Here is a 20,537-nt window from a genome sequence, read left to right on the forward strand (position 1 = left end):
AGCAATTAATAAAGAACTACTGTAAGTGTCAGTGTATACATACACATCACAATGACGTCTAGGTTTGTTGCTGTCTAGCGGTAGTCGATAGCACTTTCCAACTGCACTAATCAATATAGACACTGTGATTTTAATGTGCGTGATTTTTGGAACACTCTGTATATTCTGTTTTCTTAAGCAGTTGCCTTGCTCCATGTTGATTAGTTGGTTATCGAGTCGCTATTAACGAATGTTTTGATTTTATGTGCAATTCGTCGGAAGAATTGAGACACGCTGGACGAAAAATGTAGGACTACTTTATAACTAATCGCACAGATGGCAAACGTATTTTTGTAAAGACTTTTTTTTTTTTTTTCAAAAATAGTTCTCACATAACACTGAACGAAAGGTGAGTATGCTGAAATTATTTTAAAGGTGATTTGAAAGTCTGTGTGATTGTAAGCAAAGTGGATCCCATAATCGTTCCCAATAAATTACATACATAACAACAGCACGCGAATGTTGCTTTCAAAATGGTGAGTTTCTCCAGAATGGATTTGATTAGATTCTTACACGATGAAAGAGTAATGGAACGGAGAAATATTCTCTCCGGCGCCGGGATTTGAACCCGGTTTTCAGCTCTACGTGCTGATGCCTTATCCACTAAGCCACACCGGATACTCACCCCGGCGTCGGACAGAATCGTCTCAGATTAAGTTCCAACTCTTGGGTTCCCTCTAGTGGCCGCCCTCTGCACTACGTCATAGATGTCTATGAACGTAGGACGAAGTCCACACATGTGCTGAGGTGCACTCGTTATGAGTGACTAGTTGGCCGGGATCCGACGGAATAAGCGCCGTCTTTCGCATATAATATATATATATATATATATATATATATATATATATATATATATATATTTTAATGTACCGAAGTACATATGATGTTTCCATGCAGATATTCTGCATCATCATACGATGAAAGAGTAATGGAACGGAGAAATATTCTCTCCGGCGCCGGGATTTGAACCCGATTTTCAGCTCTACGTGTTGATGCCTTATCCACTAAGCCACACCGGATACCCACCCCGGCGTCGGACAGAATTGTCTCAGATTAAGCTCCAACTCTTGAGTTCCCTCTAGTGGCCGCCCTCTGCACTACGTCATAGATGTCTATGAACGTAGGACCGAAGTCCACACATGTGCTGAGGTGCACTCGTTATGAGTGACTAGTTGGCCGGGATCCGACGGAATAAGCGCCGTCCTTCGCATTTAATATATATATATATATATATATATATATATATATATATATATATATATATTTTAATGTACTGAAGTACATATGATGTTTCCATGCAGATATTCTGCGTCATCATACGATGAAAGAGTAATGGAACGGAGAAATATTCTCTCCGGCGCCGGGATTTGAACCCGGTTTTCAGCTCTACGTGCTGATGCCTTATCCACTAAGCCACACCGGATACTCACCCCGGCGTCGGACAGAATCGTCTCAGATTAAGTTCCAACTCTTGGGTTCTCTCTAGTGGCCGCCCTCTGCACTACGTCATAGATGTCTGTGAACGTAGGACCGAAGTCCACACATGTGCTGAGGTGCACTCGTTATGAGTGACTAGTTGGCCGGGATCCGACGGAATAAGCGCCGTCTTTCGCATATAATATATATATATATATATTAATGTACCGAAGTACATATGATGTTTCCATGCAGATATTCTGCGTCATCATACGATGAAAGAGTAATGGAACGGAGAAATATTCTCTCCGGCGCCGGGATTTGAACCCGGTTTTCAGCTCTACGTGCTGATGCCTTATCCACTAAGCCACACCGGATACTCACCCTGGCGTCGGATATTATCGTCTCAGATTAAGTTCCAACTCTTTGGTTCTCTCTACTGGGTGTTCAGTTCAAATGTGTCATGGCTCGCTGTATGTCGTCATGTGGCTAGCCGATGAGCCTAGAGAATTCAATCTTCCTACACTTCCGCAAAGGCGTATTACCTAAATGCGAGAGAAGTTGCCTAGCAAGTACGGCGTTCATTCTGAAGAGTACGTACCGATACGTACGGTAACGCCAGTAGTGGCAAGAATGTGAACTGTTTGGAAACACGTACTGAAGTGAGTTTTTTTTCTTACTGTCGGGATGTGGGGAGAGGGTTAAGACGATTACTTACGTATTTGTTAACTTGGACGGTCAACATGGACACGGAGCATTTTGATTTGTGTTGTGGAATGTTGCCGTACGCAATCGATGATAAAAAATACCCTGCGTACGACTTGCCCGCGCAGAACACAGTTCGAAAGAGGTTATGGTAGCACACAGACTTTACAGACCGCCATCTGTTGCTACGACATTCAAGTTATACCGTACAAGTTCTCAAGTTCAGATTGAACACCTTGATTAATAGGCAACTTCTCTGACATAAAAGCTGAAACTCGCTTCAAATCGCTGACTCACAACAATGACGTCATGACACACTTTGAAATGAACACCCAGTAGTGGCCGCCCTCTGCACTACGTCATAGATGTCTATGAACGTAGGACTGAAGTCCATACATGTGCTGAGGTGCACTCGTTATGAGTGATGACGCAGAATATCTGCATGGAAAATCATATGTACTTCGGTACATTAAAAAATATATAGATTCTTACACGCCTACAAAGTTCCTGTCCCAACTTCGTTTGTGTCATGTTTTTCCAGACGACTTGACTCGCTCTACATACACGACAAAACACGTGCGAAGAGTCTAAACAGGTGTGTTCACAGGCTAAGCACTGGTGCTAATTGCTGCTCTTAAACATCAAGGCACACTTGTTGGGAGGGCACGCTTCAGTCTGGATAAAGAAGATATTAATACGTGTGTGCCGGAACCTTGGCTTTTCTGTTCCGCCAGAATGTAGCTAACATCTTCCTTACCAACGTCGTCATTAAAAGAAATTATGTCTTTCGAATTCAATTCACGTTTCTTTCGTGTGGGTCTCTCGTCTTTTTCAGTGTACGATGAAATACTTTCTGTTTCTGTCACATAGTTAAGCTCAACTTCATCATTGCCCTCCGCTGCACTAGAAGACAAACCAATATCGCCTTGGATGAGGCTATCCTGATCTAGAAATGTTGCCTCGGTTTCGGCAGAATTTATAACACTCGTATCGCCGTTCAATTGTTCATCACTTTCAAGAGGTAAATAACCTTCCAGTGCCTTTCCAACCCTGTCATTGCTATTCTCTCCGTTGCTTCGTTGATTAATATCGTTGCTTTCTTGAATAGGGATCCCGTGGTACGAATTCTGGTGTTTGTTAGCGCCATATGTTTTCACTTTTGAATGTCCTTGTATAATGAGATACATAGGACCCCGTAATGGCTCTGCTGGTTGTTTATAATGCGAAAACAACGGATCTGTTGTCAAAGACGACGCTGTAGTCATGGCGAGTGTGCTAGGAGGCATTGTTGTTACCATCATGTTGGTACTCCACTGCTGCGGTTGAGTTTTATTGTTAGCAGCGGGATAATTAATATTATTGTTATCGCTGAACTGTAGTTCTGTAGATGGCAGCACTTCTACGTTTGGAGAATATAACAAAGAAGGGTTACGATAGCTGTGTATAGTTGTAGCACTATAAGGAGCTTGGTAGTGATATTTGTCATGTTTAGTTGGCAACGGCGCTTTCCATGTGACTTGACTGCTAGCTGCCGCAATGGTTGCCAACTGTGTCTTACCTTCTTTCCAGTCTAGTGTTGGTGTTGTTGATGTCTGCTGATAAACGAGGTTGGCTTGCTCCAGTGATACAGGGGGTTGTGTCGTCATCTTGATCTGTTCGGCCACCTGGTTTGGCTTCAGCGTGTCTGACATGCTTGTGAATGAGTTTGGAATCTGTAGCGGTGGTGGCACTAACATGGTGTAAGGAGGTCTTGGTTGCTGCTCTTGTTCATTGTGGTGATGATGAAGCTCTGTTTGGAACATCGGTGCCTCCATCGTAGGTCTGAGTCTCTCTGACTGACTTACACTCGATGAATTTGATGATTCTATAGTTGTTCTCTGGTTATATTTTGTGTGTTGTCTGTCAGACAAGGCGTGGTTTTCATACGGTCTTTGTTTCTGTTGATTCTTGTGTTGGTACGAGTGATAGGGCGGGAAAGATGGCAAGTAATGATGAGTACGCTGAATCGATGATGGACTGTTTGATTGTTGTGACACCGTCGATGAAGGCCGTCTACCATAATGGTGATGATAGTAATGCTGATGGTTCCTATGCTGTGTGGACGAGAATTTGGGCCCGTCTACGAACTTCAAGAAGAAGGGATCATAGATATCTCTTCTCGAATCCGCTGACGAGTTTTCTGAGTCTTTGTGAGTTTCCTCAGTAGGTCTCTTCTGGGACAGTCTGCTGATTTCCGGCTCTTTGGAGGCGTGCCCCAACGTTGGTATAGGTGGGTCTGGCGTCCTGGATGAAGGTTCTATCCAGTAGTGAACTCTCTCCAGGACTGGAGGCACGTAGTCATAAGTGGGGTCGTTCTTCAGGGGGTCTCCTCTGCCAAGTGGAGTCCATTCGTCATACTCCATACGCGGGGAGAAGAGTCCTCGAGAGTCCTTGCTGCTGCTCGCTGCCGTCTCTGTGACACACAAAGCATACAACAGCTCAAATAATGTTTTTTTATTTATTTTATTGGGTTATTTTACCACGCTGAGGTTATTTAGAAGGTGATAATGGCAGTGAAATGAGTCCGGGGTCCAACACCGAAAGTTACCCAGCATTTTCTCGTATTTGGGTTGAGGGAAAACCCCGGAAAAAACGTCAACCAGGTAACTTTCCCCGACCAGGATTCGAACAAGGGCCACCTGGTTTCGCGGCCAGAAACTCATAACAATGAAAGTTTAAGTTCAACACGTTTCGAGGTACAATCCAACAACTTAACTACTTAAGTTTGTAACCGATAATAATATTCATTTTGTTGGACAATCGAATGATGTTATCAATACAAGTATGCTGATGCACCCTTTGTATCCTAGATGGCTATGTGTTGCCAAGGAGACTTGTTTACTACAGTCATTTGTGTACATTTTAAACATTTGTTATGAGTTTCTGAATTGATTAAAGTTGAAACACTTGCTACCAAGCTGACAATATCTAACAGATGTTTCATTGTGTTCTTTCATTAATAACTAAAAAACTAAGGATTTTAGGACATATGTTTATATGAACTTTTCTTTCTTGTTTTGGTGTGAGAAACACATCCCCAAAGTATTTCTGAAACACCCTGTATAGTGATGATGCATTTTTGATAGACATCGACTGACGAAAAACACGGTTCTCAATGTTTTGGAGAAAACTGAGCATAACATAACCCCAACATGTAACCGTTCCTCTCCAATTTCACCCAGGAATCAGTTATTAACCTGTTTAAGATTTTATCCTACGGGAAGTTTTCAAATAACTTATTAATTGAAGATGATTGACAAATACACAAAACAACAGTATGCCGCATTATTAAAAATCATTTCAAATCTAATTGTTAGTATGGACATAGCATATACCATGCGCACAAGGAAAGAATCTTAAACCATTGTTCGAGAATTTCATAGCATTTCTGGGTTCCCAAATGTATTAGCTTGTATAGATGGAACCCATATGATGTGATCAGATTAGGAATGTTAATATTAATATTATTATAGGCCTAATTATTTTTATCTGATGAAAATGTTGTTTTATTATTTTATTTACTGTATACAGGGGCATCATTTTATTTTTACTTCAATTTTTATTGTACCTGAGTTTTTTAATATACTTCACTTCCACCCCTTCTACTAGTGAAGTTCAACCGTCCTGCACACAGATCCAAGACCGTATATACAGTCATAGTAACCTTACGGTCATAGTAAACAGTACGTTCCAAAATATGTTCCCGTTTTCCAGTGACGAAAGAGCTTTCAATATTGAATCATTTTCGCACAGGTACTGTCGTCCATTTGCCTACGTCGTATCCCGGTTTCCCCCACCTGCTTTTATTCGCCAGCTAGTGGCTGGGCTGTCGTCTTAGCTCTTTTGTGAGAACATTAATTTCTGTTAGGAATTGGACGTCTACGTTATATTATACAACTGTTTAAAACAACTTAAATGGGCCTTGTTAAGTAATTAACTGTCACGTGATTTCCTCCCTTTCTGCGACCCTAAGACATAACCACTTGGACGGACAGTAGATAGTATGTCTGAGTAATTTTATCTTTTCGGATCGGGCAGAAGTGAATATTGAATTTTCAGTACGTAAGGTACTCTTTTACAGAGTAGGTACAGAATTATTTCAACATGAGTTACTAGTTACGAAGGACGAAACTGGTAATTGGGATTAGGTACAATAGTCTATAGTGCGATACTATGCATATTAGAACTGAAGCCTGTATCGAAATGAACAGCCACCATTTTAAAAAGTGTGTTTAAATATCCATATTATGATTATTTTTCAATTTAACTTCATTGTCTATATTGTACGCTAATGTGCTGTAGACAGTATAATATACACTGCATAATGAATACGTCCACATGGACAGCTCCGTTCGTGAGTAAAAACACTCATTGTTAATACTATACTGTATTTTGATTAAACAAAAACCTAATGAAAATGATCAAACTCAAAAGCGCGATATTTCCTAGTTTACGTAAATGGATGAACTACTTTTCTTCCCTCCTATACGCAGTAAAGTGATTTGTTTGTATATTACGCCAGTATCATCGAACTCCAGTTGTGGAAGGGGGTAGGAAACGGCATTGATCCAAAGGTATAGCCAGGTTAATATTAAAAATGTTAGTAAAAATAAAATGATGTCCCTGTATATGTGTATATGTGATTCAATTGGAATAGGCTAAAAACTTAATAACCAAATTATTACTTATTAATGTAACTGGAATAAAATATGTAAACAATAAGAATCACGCTAATCACAGCCTTCTGAATTCAATAAAACTGTTAAGGTGAAGATTAACCACAGTATAGTATATACAGTCACGAAGCTTGAGTTGTTGAGAATACTAGGAACAATATATTGTGCTGGAAATATTTCGCATTGTCTGTGATGTGACGATCCTAGTGGTTAGCAACTACTCTATGAATTTAATTATAAAACTTAAAAATCTCGACGATTAATAAATAGTCAAATTTTACTCTATAAAACTGTTAACGGTATATTGAATAACTGTGATTTTCTTAAATTCCTTCAGTTCAATGTAAAAAAAAAAAACAGAATTACGTCATAGGCAACCTTTTGTTATTCCCATTCCTAGAACTGTTTTCTTCAAGAACTCTCCATTGTTTGTTATGTGTAATACAACTCTCTGTCTTTAAACTTGATTCTCAATTAGATTTCAGTTTAACAGTTGAAAAATTTCATACAATAGTAAATAGTTGTACTTCCTTAGATATTTAAATTATGAAGAAGTGTATTATAATGTTTTTACTCTAGTTTTTAAATAATTTCGCTTCATTATATTGACATTTGGCACTATATTAACTCCAATATTATATTCTAGCATCTATTACCGTTATGTATTTTCTTTCTTTCGTTTGTGTTGTTTGTTTTGTTTTTCTCTTATTATGTATTTTGTGTATGTATCTGTGTAAGCCATCTGTAATTGGAAGCCTGCTTCTGTTGGTGGTGGATTTAAATGAATAAATATTTCCTACGTATTGAGCTTCGTGACTGTATATACTAAACTGTGGATTAACTTTGGTCCTACAGAATTTAATAACCATTGTTGCCAAAACTGTTCAATTTCGAGAACAGCCTTCTTGATTATACCATTAGTCATCTACTGGCAGATTATAGAACTAACTTACCCAAGGATAAATTTAGCTTGTTCGTTTGTAGAGGCATAAAAATTTACCATTCGATCAATTTTAACCATGAGATAGTTTATCCATGGCTATTTTATGTGTTTGTAGAAACCAACCATAAATAAAACAAATAAAAGTCATTAAAATGGAAGACAATTCTAGCAATTTCAGATCACTTAAAATTATAGTTCATTATAAGACCCATGAGTAATTACAGAGATAATGAAATTATGGCAGCAGAAAAAAAATAACCCTGAAAAAATATGTCAGTGCAATCTTTGCCCACCATAATATCTATTCTGATCTCGCTGGAAAACGAATGCGGTCTCCTGCATAGAAAGCCAACTAGCGTATTTCATTTGCCGTAATGATACATAACGAACAACAATCACACAGCTGATAGGGCTTCTTCGCGGAATTTGATTTGGATCAAGCGAACAGACATATAAATCAAGTTTCTATATGATTTTATACGCTACCAACAACTCGGAGAGTAGAGCGGAAGGAATATTTCTTTCCCATCCCTCATGCGAGTCGAGAGCTCACTAAGTAGAGCCCGAGGTCATCCTCGGAACTCTTGAGTAGTCGTTCCTGGAATCTGTGGCACAAGAAGACTGATGTGATGGCCGCTTGTTTGGTCAGAATGGGCGGAAAGCTTAAAAAAAGAATCCTGAGTGAAGACTTGATCGAGTAGAAACTTTTAAAGATCTTTCTCTTTCGTCTTCCTTGTTTGAGTGTTTCTTTGCTTTCTCATCAAAACACTAATAGAAATCATTGCGATACTGCAAAAATTGAATTCCAAAATTTTATGGATACATACGTTTTCAAATTTCGCCTACAGCGATGTCTTCTAACTGTTGGATGCACTTTATTCATATTCATATCTACGAGTCAATTATTCGGGAATTATGCACATGGGCTATTCCATATGAAATCGATCAGTAAAAAATCTGGCATTTTTTAATACTCTAATTTTTTTCCTATTTATACAAGGTGCTGAGGAGAGTGCATTTTCAAAAATATACTGTCGAAAGTCAAACGGTTTTCGTACTATTGAGCGACAAATTTAGCGTATTTTATAAAAACAAGCCTCTTTCAGCGCTCAGAACTCTGGAACCATTTACTGCAGAACATTGAACGAGAGTTCATTTTGAAGCTTACATTTGGTAGGTTATGTTAAGAAGTAATCCTTATTTTTATTGTGTACAGAGAGACAGGTAATCTGATTTTACTTACTTTTAGGCTTTTTGCCCATTTGTAAAAATGTAAAAAATATTGAGAAAAAACTTTGCATTATTAAGAGGGATTCGGCATTGTTTGCTTAGTGCCTCGGCAATAAGTTTCGAGGGTGTTAAATAGATTATTTTCACACGCCTAGACTTGAACGGCGCAGTACCACACGAACTGGCCGAGAGATGAAGATAAGCGAGCATTGGGAGTCATTGTACTCCTGTGTTTATGAAAACTTGTGATAAAGCTGGTCCAGCCATGCGCTACTAGACGAAACATCACGTGTTTATGTCTTTTGGCCTTGCTTGTCTCGGCTAGCTCCCGCCTCACAGTCAGCTGGTTAGTTCACGCGCGTACTATTTATTTTCTTTATTTGACATTTTCAATACTTTCTTATCAACGGTGCACCAGTAAAAAATATGTGTTTATTTGTACTTTCAATGCGGAATCTAACTATATATTTTAAAAATATTTTTTCGTGGGCAAAGGCGTCTTAATGAAGAAAAATCTAAATTTCTCCATTTCCATAAAAAGTAAGAAAATCGGTTTATATGTCAATATAAACATTAACTTCTCAGCATCAAAATAAACCATGATTTTGATCACTGGGTGAAAAGGTTCGGAGCCACAACAGTTTAAAGTTGGTAATTTTATCAAAATACGATAAATTTAAATATTTTTAATTTAAACACTATGAAGTTCTGATGCCTCAAACTTTGCACAAAGCATTGTATCACAATTGTCAAAGGACAGAAAAAGTTTCATTGTATTTAAAAATTGCAAGGTCAATTTTCTCTATATTTCGGTCAATTTGAGATGGAATAGCCCACATAGAGAAATTTAAAAAAAAAAAGCCGCCCTAAATAAGGGTTCGATAGATCAGCCTACTAATCAATTCACAGTGAACAATGATTAAAAACAATTATGTGACAATTTGGAAGAAAAAAACATTAAGATAAATAATAAGAAAACATAGGAAATCATTTACAATAAAAGTTTCTTGGGTACAAATGATTACTAATTATAGCTAAGGATGATTTTAACACATGAGATCCTATGGCATCAATCGTTGCATCAGAAATTTTAAATTGTTTAAGTTGATTTAAAGTTTCTCGTGGGATCGTGCCACGGGCACCGAACATGAGCCCAAAAACTGTCCAATGTGTGATGTGGTGTTGTGCTCCAAGATGCTGACAACAAGGCTCATAAATACTTAATTAAGTTAATGAATCTTTATTTGAAATCAGCAATGGTGGTTCCATCCATATATTAAGGAGAGACTCCGCTGAAAGTTATGAAAATTTTCCAAAATATTTTTATTGACTATTTCACATCCTTAGAATATATTTTTTCATAATTCAAATGCATTTAGTTCACTTCTGATTACAAATATGTCTAATTTTTTTAATTAACAAAGCAGAGCTGTACCCAAAATTATTTTTTCATCAAAGAATTCTTTTTTTTACAAATTTTCTGATTACAAATCTAGTAACTTTTTGTTCTAAAGTTGGCTCCCTGAAGTTACTAGATGAATGCAGCGGAGGAGAATTTTAATTTACATAAATATTCATTGTACTTTCAAGTCCATTTTTCCTTAAGTTTATTTTTCTTGATTCAACACCAACTTTTTTGTGCCAAATATTAATCAATCAGGAAAGGAGGAGAAATGTCAGAAGGAAGTGAATTTGGGAGAGGAGTACGTAAAGTTCACACCTGTGGAGTAACGGTCAGAGCGTCTGGCCGCGAAACCAGGTGGCCCGGGTTCGAATCCCGATCGAGTCAAGTTACCCGGTTGAGGTTTTTTCCGAGGTTTTCCCTTAATCCAACATGAGTAAATGCTGGGTAACTTAGGTGCTGGACCCCGGACTCATTTCACCGGCATTATCACCTTCATCTCATTCAGACGCTAAATAAGATGTTGATAAAGCGTCGTAAAATATCCTACTAAAAAAAAGTACGTAAAGGATGTCCTTTTTATCACCTACCCTTTTCAACATCTACTTGGAGGATTTAGTAAAGAACTCTTTTCAGAAAATGGGAGGAGTGATAGTAGGAGGAAGAAGAATAAAGTGCTTAAGATTTGCTGATGATGTGGCGTTGTTAGCAGAAGAGGAGATGATACTAAAAGATATGCTACTGAAGCTAAATGACAGATGTGAGCAGTATGGGATGAAGATAAATGCAAATAAAACGAAGAGCATGGTTATAGGAAGAAAAATGCAGAAGATAAACTTGCGAATTTTAAATGAGGCAATGGAACAAGTGGACAGCTTCAAATACTTGGGGTGTACTATAAGCAGTAACATGAGCTGCTGCCAGGAAGTCAAAAGGAGAATAGCAATGGACACGGAAGCTTTTAATAGAAAAAGGAACATCTTCTGTGGACCTCTGGAGAAAGAACTAAGGAAGAGACTAGTCAAGTGCTTTGTATCGAGTGTGGATTTATTTTTATTTTATTGGGTTATTTTACGACGCTGTATCAACATCTAGGTTATTTAGCGTCTGAATGAAATGAAGGTGATAATGAAGGTAAAATGACTCCCGGGTCCAACACCGAAAGTTACCCAGCATTTGCTCATATTGGATTGAGGGAAAACCCCGGAAAAAACCTCAACCAGATAACTTGCCCCAACCGGGATTCGAAGCCGGGCCACCTGGTTTCGCGGCCAGACGCGCTGACCGTTACTCCACAGGTGTGGACTTGAGTGTGGAATGGTATGGGGCAGAAACATGGATATTACGACGAAGTGAAGAGAAGCGAATAGAAGCATTTGAAATGTGGATATGGTGAAGAATGGAACGTGTGAAGTGGACAGACAGAATACGAAATGAAGCTGTGTTGGAAAGAGTGGGTGAAGAAAGAATGATGCTGAAACTGATGAGGAAGAGGAAAAGGAATTAGTTGGGTCACTGGCTGAGAAGAAACTGCCTACTGAAGGGTGCATTGGAAGGAATGGTGAACGGGAGGAAAGTTCGGTTCAGAATAATATTGCAGATGATAGACGATCAGGGGCGGCTCTATAATAACTGCAGAGCTGCAGAACCGCCATTTACATGGACCTGTAAAATTAAAAATGTAAAACGTGCTTTTATGTAATCTAGTTCATTGTTTCATTTATTTTTCCAATTCATTCTCCTTCGATTCGAGATTTTACTGTCTGTAGGAGCCTTGAACTGCTCGAGAATTTTAGGTGTAGTGTACTTTTCGGATATGTGATCGGCAGTTCCTGAAGCTCTACGTAGGGTAGTCGGCAGCAGAAAACTGGTTTTCTTCACCGTCCCATAAGACTGCATTAGAGCTGCAACCGAAGCAGCTCTCTCCGAATATACAAAAGAACCGTCAACACCCTCATCTCTTTATGACCTGCGTTAGAATACATATGCCCACGTGCATCAACGTCGGTTAGTGTAACCATCGGTTAAAATTGTGACCTAATCCCCGATTAAGCATTTTTACGGTGGATCGACCTCGGTTACGACTTAAATAGGAAGTTAACCACAGTAATCTCTAACCGGCCAAATATGAGCGGTTAAAGGAGATAACCAGCGATTAGTAGAGCAAGTAAAGCAAAATGGCGGCCATAACCACAGGTGATTATTTCGAAGACTATTATTATTGTGCAGTACTTGAATTACTTGGATAGAGCGTGGGCGTGAAGGTTCTTTAGTGGAAAGCGAGAATTCTTGCGAGCAATTAGGTGACAGAAAATTTCAGGAGGGATTTCGTTTATCAAAATCTACAAATGGATCAATTGAAATAACACAAGAACAATCGTATTTCTCCTTCGGATCGGCTGCTTATATTACGATTCTATGTAACTATTATTTTCTGTATTTTAAGAGGGAATACTCGAATACCAGTATCTCTTTCTCTATGTCACTGGCTGAACAAAGAGAGGTTATGGATGGATCTTAGGATAATGCACAATTCCCTGGTGTACACACATTCCTACCAATCTTCTGCATCCTTTTCCTTTATGGATATTCCATCTTTTTTTATATAATACATTTAAATCTAGTAATTAAGTCTATCGATACTTCAACCTAACATTGGGATATAATCATTTTTTGATTCAATTTTCCATTTTGTACTATTTTAACCTAAAAGTACTGAAAAACAAAGAAATGGAACTCACAAATATAACAGCGCCCAAAGGCAAACAAATGCAACGCGAAAATATAGGATACGTTCATTTCGATGTAGAACATAGTGAGCGCAGTCGTTTTTAGACGTTGACTATTATCTTTGCAGCGGTATGGATGCTTTCCTTTAGTCATTTTGTAGAAACAATGTACCATCATAGACTTTACTCTGGTTAAATGAGGTGTCAGCTAGCTAAGTTTTAGTAATCGGTGATTATGAATGGTGCACATAAATTACATTTTAACCACGGCTACTGTTTAACCATCTTTTCGTAATCTATGATTACTGCGTTTTTAATCAATGTTGATGCACTTCCCCAATAGGCTTCTGGACTACTGTGGTATCATTACAGTTCCAGTGTGTTATAGTACTGTGGGTGGTGTGATGTGATTAGTCAGTGTGTCTAAGAAAATATTTTATATTAAAAATGAATGAAATGAAAACCTAAACGACCAACCATTTTCTAAATTAAAAGAGAAATTGCACAGAGAACTCCCAGCTCAATGTTTTATCATTCCGTCTGCCGGTATGGTGTAGGAGGCTAGACAAGTTGGCGTAACGAAATTCGGTAGGAGTTAAAAGCGTTCAAACGATAGAAAGTTCCTGATGGTTGTTCATTCCGGTATCAACATGTGGAGCATATCTCCACTACCTAACTAGTTGTGCCAGGTGGGAGAGATATAGCACGGGGTGTGTAGGGCACACGGATGGCTGGAGTACAATTTCGGGTGCACAGTCAACTTCGAGAAGGGGCTGTAATTACACGCGTTATCCCATTTAGATGCAATAAACAGCATGCGTTTGTTAAATACACTATTTTTCATGCAGAACTGCCAGCCTTTGTAACCACTGTAGACGATATTAAGATAAATGGATCATATGCTGAGACTAAGGAGAAGGCAGAAAATAGAAAATATTGGAGAAAGCTGGGTTTGCATTATCATCCTATTTTTTCTAAACGTTAAATAAGAATTACGATTACCATTTATTGATATTTGCTTTGCTTTCGATCTGTAAGTTATTTCTGAAATAAAAACTACGTTTGTGTTGTGTTCATTGTACGGAACCGTATCCATAGTGCATCCCTTTTCTAGCTTGACCTTGACAAATGAAAGCAAGAAAAACTGGAGTGTTATACAGGGTGTAACAACTTTAATGTTTAGAATTTCTGGAACATGTTCCCTGACACGTTCTACGTCGATTAAACCTAACATACCTATATCCAAAGTTCTATAGGTTTGGAGTATTTGTACCCCCAAAGTTAAATTTTTTAGTTTAATTTTAAGTCCACACCTGCGGAGTAACGATCAGCGCGTCTGGCTGTGAAACCAGGTGGCCCGGGTTCGAATCCCGGTCGGGGCAAGTTATCTGGTTGAGGTTTTTTCCGGGGTTTTCCCTCAACCCAATACGAGCAAATGCTGGATAACTTTCGGTGTTGGACCCCGGACTCATTTCACCGGCATTATCACCTTCAAATCATTCAGATGCTAAATAACCTAGATGTTGACACAGCGTCGTAAAATAACCCAATAAAAAAATTAGTTTAATTTTATCGCTGAATACTGAAAGAAGTAACACCAATTTCCGAAAGTGACATGTCTATGTCATTATTTTTATTATTACCATATTACATTTTAATATCAACTACTTGTGAGTATGAAAGAAGCAGTGCAAAGTTGAAAAAAAAAGTCCTTAAGATTCCAAACACTGTACTTCTTGAAATTTGCCAATAGTCACGTGAAAATACCTGTGCACTAGGAATCCTACGATTTGGGAACCGTGCTTGATATGCCAAAACAGCTGCTGTTGCATTGCCATCACACATAATCTATGTCGGCGTATTCCTGATGTGTGTACACAAAAGGCATGTTTTAATGGTCAAAACTCAATAAAAAGATTAGTCACAATACGGTTTATTTTTCTCACAACTGTTATTTTAAACTGTTGTCTGTTTCGTTTCCTTAGCAACCTAAACAATTTTAATTTAATTTCTCTTAAAAGTAAAATTTCCTTCATTCACAGCTTTTCAAATGTTTCTTATGTATCTCTACATAGTAATGCCATAAAATAGGCCTTGTACAAACGGTATAATGCTTGGAGCTGCAAGAAGTTCTATTTTTTCCAGCTCTGTTATCTCTGTAACCTCTCAATTTCGGATATAGGTACGTTAGGTTTAATCAACGTAGAATGTGTCAGGGAACATGTTCCAGAAATTCTAAACATTAAAGTTGTTACACCCTGTATAAGGTTGTTTTTATCCATGACCGAAAAGAAATATTTCTTTTGCAGAGGATATTCGTAGTAATTTTGTTGGTAATTCTTTCCCTCTTTCCCCGCTCAGATCATAAAGGGCGAAACGAAGGCGCCATATTGATATAGTCCATATTATTTAGTGAAGGTGCAGATAAAACGTTCTCATCGTGAAGTACTTAACGGTGATGGTGTAGAGTAGATACGTGATGGTAATACAAACTATTTTACTGAAGCATTTCTCTCACTTCTTAGTGTACATAAAAGGATAAGCAGTTTAATTATGTTTTTGTGGAACTGTACCGGTACTGGGTTGAAGACATTGCCTCTGGGTTAGTGTGTCAGGTAAACTCAAGATGTCACCAGTGCTCCCCCTCCAAGATGCGCGTGTATACAAATCTTGGAAGAATATTATCGAAGAAAATGGACTTCAATTGTGCTACCTCTACACGCCCAGTAAGAATGTAAGTTGATACAACTCTATAAAAGAGCCTTATGTGCATGAAAGCAAGAGTTCGTATCGCATGACAACTATGAACCGTATACAGATTAGTTTTGGAGGGTGCAATGCAAGAATCGTATTGGCCTGAATTTATATTATAACATAATTCTACTTAGACAGCAACTTTTCGGGCAGGATAATACTAGCGTACTCTTCAAATAAAAAAGTTCAATGTAGAGTATCCACCGCCCACTGAACGAATATTTCACACTTTTATCACTGCCAATGCTGCGCTATAAACCAATTTTCGGCAATCTAATGTAAAAGACTGCCTACAGATATTTGGAAAGTTTCAGAGAAAATACTTAGAAAATGAAATGGTTAGTCGTTTAGGTTTTCATTTAATTCATTTTTAATATAAAATATTTCCTTAGACACACTGACTAATCACATCACACCACCCACAGTACTATAACACACTGGAACTGTAATGATATACAGAACTCCAGAAGCCTGTGTGTTCTAACGCAGGTCATAAAGAGATGAGGGTGTTGGCTGTTATTTTGTATATTCGGAGAGAGCTGCTTCGGTTGCAGCTCTAATGCAGTCTTATGGGACTTAATTGTGAATTTACTCTATCTTTCTATCATCTCTTATTGTTGTCTTACCGGACAAATCAAAAGTAAAATACAAATAATCATTCTCGGCATGATTACAGACGTGGACAAATTATTATCAAAATTGAAGATTTTTATGATAATTCTGTTTACAAAATTTGACTTTTCAATTCAGACTACAGTTGACAATTTTGCATATTTCCATCATTATAGTAGACAGAAATATGCAAAAATGTCAACTGTAGTTTAAGTTGAAGAGCCAAATTTTGTAAAAATACATAATAATAAAATACACAAATTCAATATTCTAACACGATTTTTTTGTTTTTATGAATTAAGTAATTTAAGTAATTTGCTGGGAGACACTCTTACACTAAACCTGGAGTAATTTAAGCTTATTAATCAGATATGATTCTACTTACTGTTTTTATATGCTCACCTGTATGTAATTTCTATTTTATACATTTATTTCATTGTTATTTTCCATCCAAAGAACATTAAGAACGCTGTATATTACTCAATATCTCCTATCTTTCTTCAAATAGTGTTTATATGTCATGTTAATTTTAATTTGTTTTCATAAGTTAACAATGATGCACATTGGGAGCAACATATAAGAAATTATTTTCCTACACAATCCACGCTATATTCACGTTGTTTTGAAATGATTAATCGAAGATGGTTTGCTTATTGCTTATTACACGCACATTAATTTACGTAATTCTAAGTAACATAAGTAACATTCACCCAACTCTATAAAAGAGGTATGTGCATGAAAGCAAGGTTCGTATCGCATGACAAATATAAACCGTATATAAATTAGTTTTGAAGGGTGCAATGCAAGAATCGTATAGGCCTGAATTTATATAACATAATTCTAGTTAGACAACTTTTCGGGGAGCGTACTCTTCAAATAAAAAATATTAATAGTTTAGTAAGTACATGTATTGGGGTCTTGTGTCGTTCTGCCGAACTGAAAGGACATGAGGTAGGCACTGCTTAGTTGGATTTTTATTTTCTTCAGGGGTTTAGTTGTATAATCTGTTTTAAGGTTTCGTTAAATTGTTCGCGATTAATATTAGATAATAAAGAAGAAAAAGTGGCTCTCATAGAAAATGAATTTAGAATACCACGTAAGTATTTAGGTCGTTATTGCATTATTTATTTATTTTTGGTGCATGAGACTTTTTTATATATTTATTTATTTACCCTTGCACCATCAATAAAAAAAACATGCTTTTTCAGTTATTTTTAAGTAGCACAGACCCTCCCCCTCCTTCTACGGAGAAGGAACCCGAAGGCTTACATTGCAGCCTGAGGCTTATTGTGCTTATCACTCCTATTGTGTGAATGATTGGATAGCCGAACGGCCGAGTTCTTGTACAAGTACAGCATGCCACACCGTGATCTTAACTCGGGCTATGGTATGGATGATGATATGTGAATTAATGATAGCGAAATGAGTCCGAAGTCCAACGCCGAAAGTTACCCAGCAATTCTACTTCAATCGGTTGAGGGAAAACCCCGGAAAAATCCCCAACCAGATCACAGTATAGAGAACATACAGTAAAGACCCCTAAGCCATTTCGTGAGAACAAACTCTGAGTGCGCATGTCACGAAACCGGGTGTATTATCTGGAACCACCACCAGATGGATCTCCATCTACGATAGGGTTGGCATAATTTAATATTAACTGAACACATTCATTACTCATCTTCTAATAATTTTAAAGACATGAGGCAAAGGAATGGCAATATAACCATAATAATAATTATTTCCGTATGTAATCATCATGAAAATATTCACTAATTGACGCTAACGTTTAAGTCACTGTTTGAGGCTTATGTTGGTAAAACTGATACAAGTACAACATAATACATCATGGAGTCCGTTGCGGTGAAGTGCGAACATGAACGTCAACAATGGATATAAGTATTTTGACTTCCTAGCGACATAATACTAATGATAGATAATATACATATAGGATTATTCGTATTACTAACCAATAAAATAAATAAATATTTTACTAATATTTTGATAGTGGTTTGATACTAGCGACATAGTTGGATTCATTGAGAACTAGACCTTACTAAGCTTGAATTTAGTACTAACAACATCAAAGGTGCCGACAAGAGTTGTCCCTACTGATTCTTCTTATACTTTGACCAGATAACTTGTCCTTGCTCATTTTCAAAACGCCTCTTGCCCACCTGATAACACCGTGACAATGTTTTTTAGTTCGTTTTAGCATTCAGCTTATTGTACTGTTTATGTTTTTGTTTTGTTAAGAATTTTAGATAAGGGCGCAAATAGCCATAGTAGCTGACACGGCTTTTTTTTTTTAATAAGAAAATGAGCTTCCTGTGTCCACGCATTCTTTAATTATAACTCTACATACAACTGTCATGATTTGGCGACAGCACGCCCTCTAAACTACTAAAATCTTGAGTTAAAAGTGACTATTTGAATCAAACTGACTCTTATCCACAGCAAAATTACGACAAAATATTAGCACAGTCTAGTATATACAGCCACGAAGCTCAATACGTAGGGAATATGCATCCATAGATAGTTGCTAACCACTAGGATCGCTACTATCGCCTCATTACAGACAATGCGAAATAGTATCGGCACAGTCTATTGTTCCTAGTACTCTCATCACCTCAAGCTTCCTGACATATACTAGACTGTGATGTTAGTTCCAGGTTTGGAATCAAAGAGTCTCATGCTCCCATTAGATTCTAAATGCACTCAATGTCTTTGGTTTCATAATGTCTCTTGCTAGCTGGTAAGAAATTTTAGACCTAAAAATGATTTCCCACAAAGTTATGGGAATGGAGGAGGGTTCTTTTGAGAATAAGCTCCTCACATCTAATTACGAACAACGTTAAAATAAAATGCTGCAAGCGCAAGACGACGCGGCGTTGATTCGATATTGTCAGGATCTAGCTTCCACGTACAGAAGTTGAACATCGGCCAATCACGAATCAGAAACCGCATGATGCAACGCATTCGATTTCTTTCTATTCTCTCCTGTTAGCGTTAGTGTGAGTTGTAGTGCTAAGATATTAGATTATGTAAAATGATATCGAGGGGCGATATTCTTGTCGAGAATGTCAGGACATGTGAATTTATATTTGATAACAGTCACCGTAAGTATAGAAATTCAAGAAAGGAAAGGAAAGACGCTGATTGGAAAGAAATAGTAAATGTTTTGCAATGTAAGTATTTGTGAATTTACTCTATCTTTCTATCATCTCTTATTGTTGTCTTACCGGACAAATCAAAAGTAAAATACAAATAATCATTGTTGTCATAATTATGACTAGAACATGGTCTCTATTTAAATGATAAATCCCTTTGGGTTATTGTAACATAACCTCAATTTAATACTATTATAGTACCATATTCTCATTGTTGTGGACTCAGCTAGAGCATGTTTTGTGAGACGAGTTTCCCCCGAGAACTCTATAATAAAAGGTGAATGGAATGGAATTTTCGGGAGGGGGTACTATGACCCAGCACTGCGACCTTTCACGATCTATTACGCTAACCATCAAGCTAAGTGCATTTCCAAACCCACATCGGCTGACTACACAAAGATTCGCTACGTATCCAGGTTTCAAGCAGGCAACACCACTAGTCCCTAGGCCAGCCTCCTGCGTGAATCGCCAGGTGGCGTTCGAGGGGAATGATATGGAATTATGACGAAATGGCGACGGAATTATGTAGATGCCTAATATGGAGAAACGAGAGAATCCTGAGAAAAACCTAAACTGCGACCTTGTCCGCCACAAGTGACACTCTGGATTTTTCCAGACCTGACTGGGACTCGAACCCGGACCGCCTGCGTGACAGGCTAAAGGTCTGACCACTCAGCCACCGCAGGGGTTAATATGAGTATAAAGGTACTAGCTAGCTTAAGCCACGTACATTTTATGTATAGTAGTACAGATTTGTTCTGCGATGCAATCCTAGCCTCCGCTAATACTGACAGAAAGTTCATAAAATCATTGCTGCTACACACT

At 37.8% G+C, this 20,537-nt stretch overlaps 1 protein-coding gene across 1 annotated transcript in view; it reads right to left on the bottom strand.

The window, feature by feature from the left end:
- Nucleotides 1–2,663: 2,663 nt before the first annotated feature.
- LOC138700313 (uncharacterized) overlaps nt 2,664–20,537 on the bottom strand; it is a 121,978-nt gene continuing 104,104 nt past the window's right edge. Inside the window, exon 3 of the mRNA XM_069826857.1 lies at nt 2,664–4,612. Within this exon, the coding sequence (XP_069682958.1) occupies nt 2,802–4,612 (1,811 nt within the window). The 3' untranslated portion in view covers nt 2,664–2,801. The remainder of the gene's footprint in view (nt 4,613–20,537) is intronic.

The sequence above is a fragment of the Periplaneta americana genome, chromosome 5 (assembly GCF_040183065.1).
Source record: "Periplaneta americana isolate PAMFEO1 chromosome 5, P.americana_PAMFEO1_priV1, whole genome shotgun sequence".
Classification (NCBI taxonomy): Eukaryota; Metazoa; Arthropoda; class Insecta; order Blattodea; family Blattidae; genus Periplaneta; species Periplaneta americana.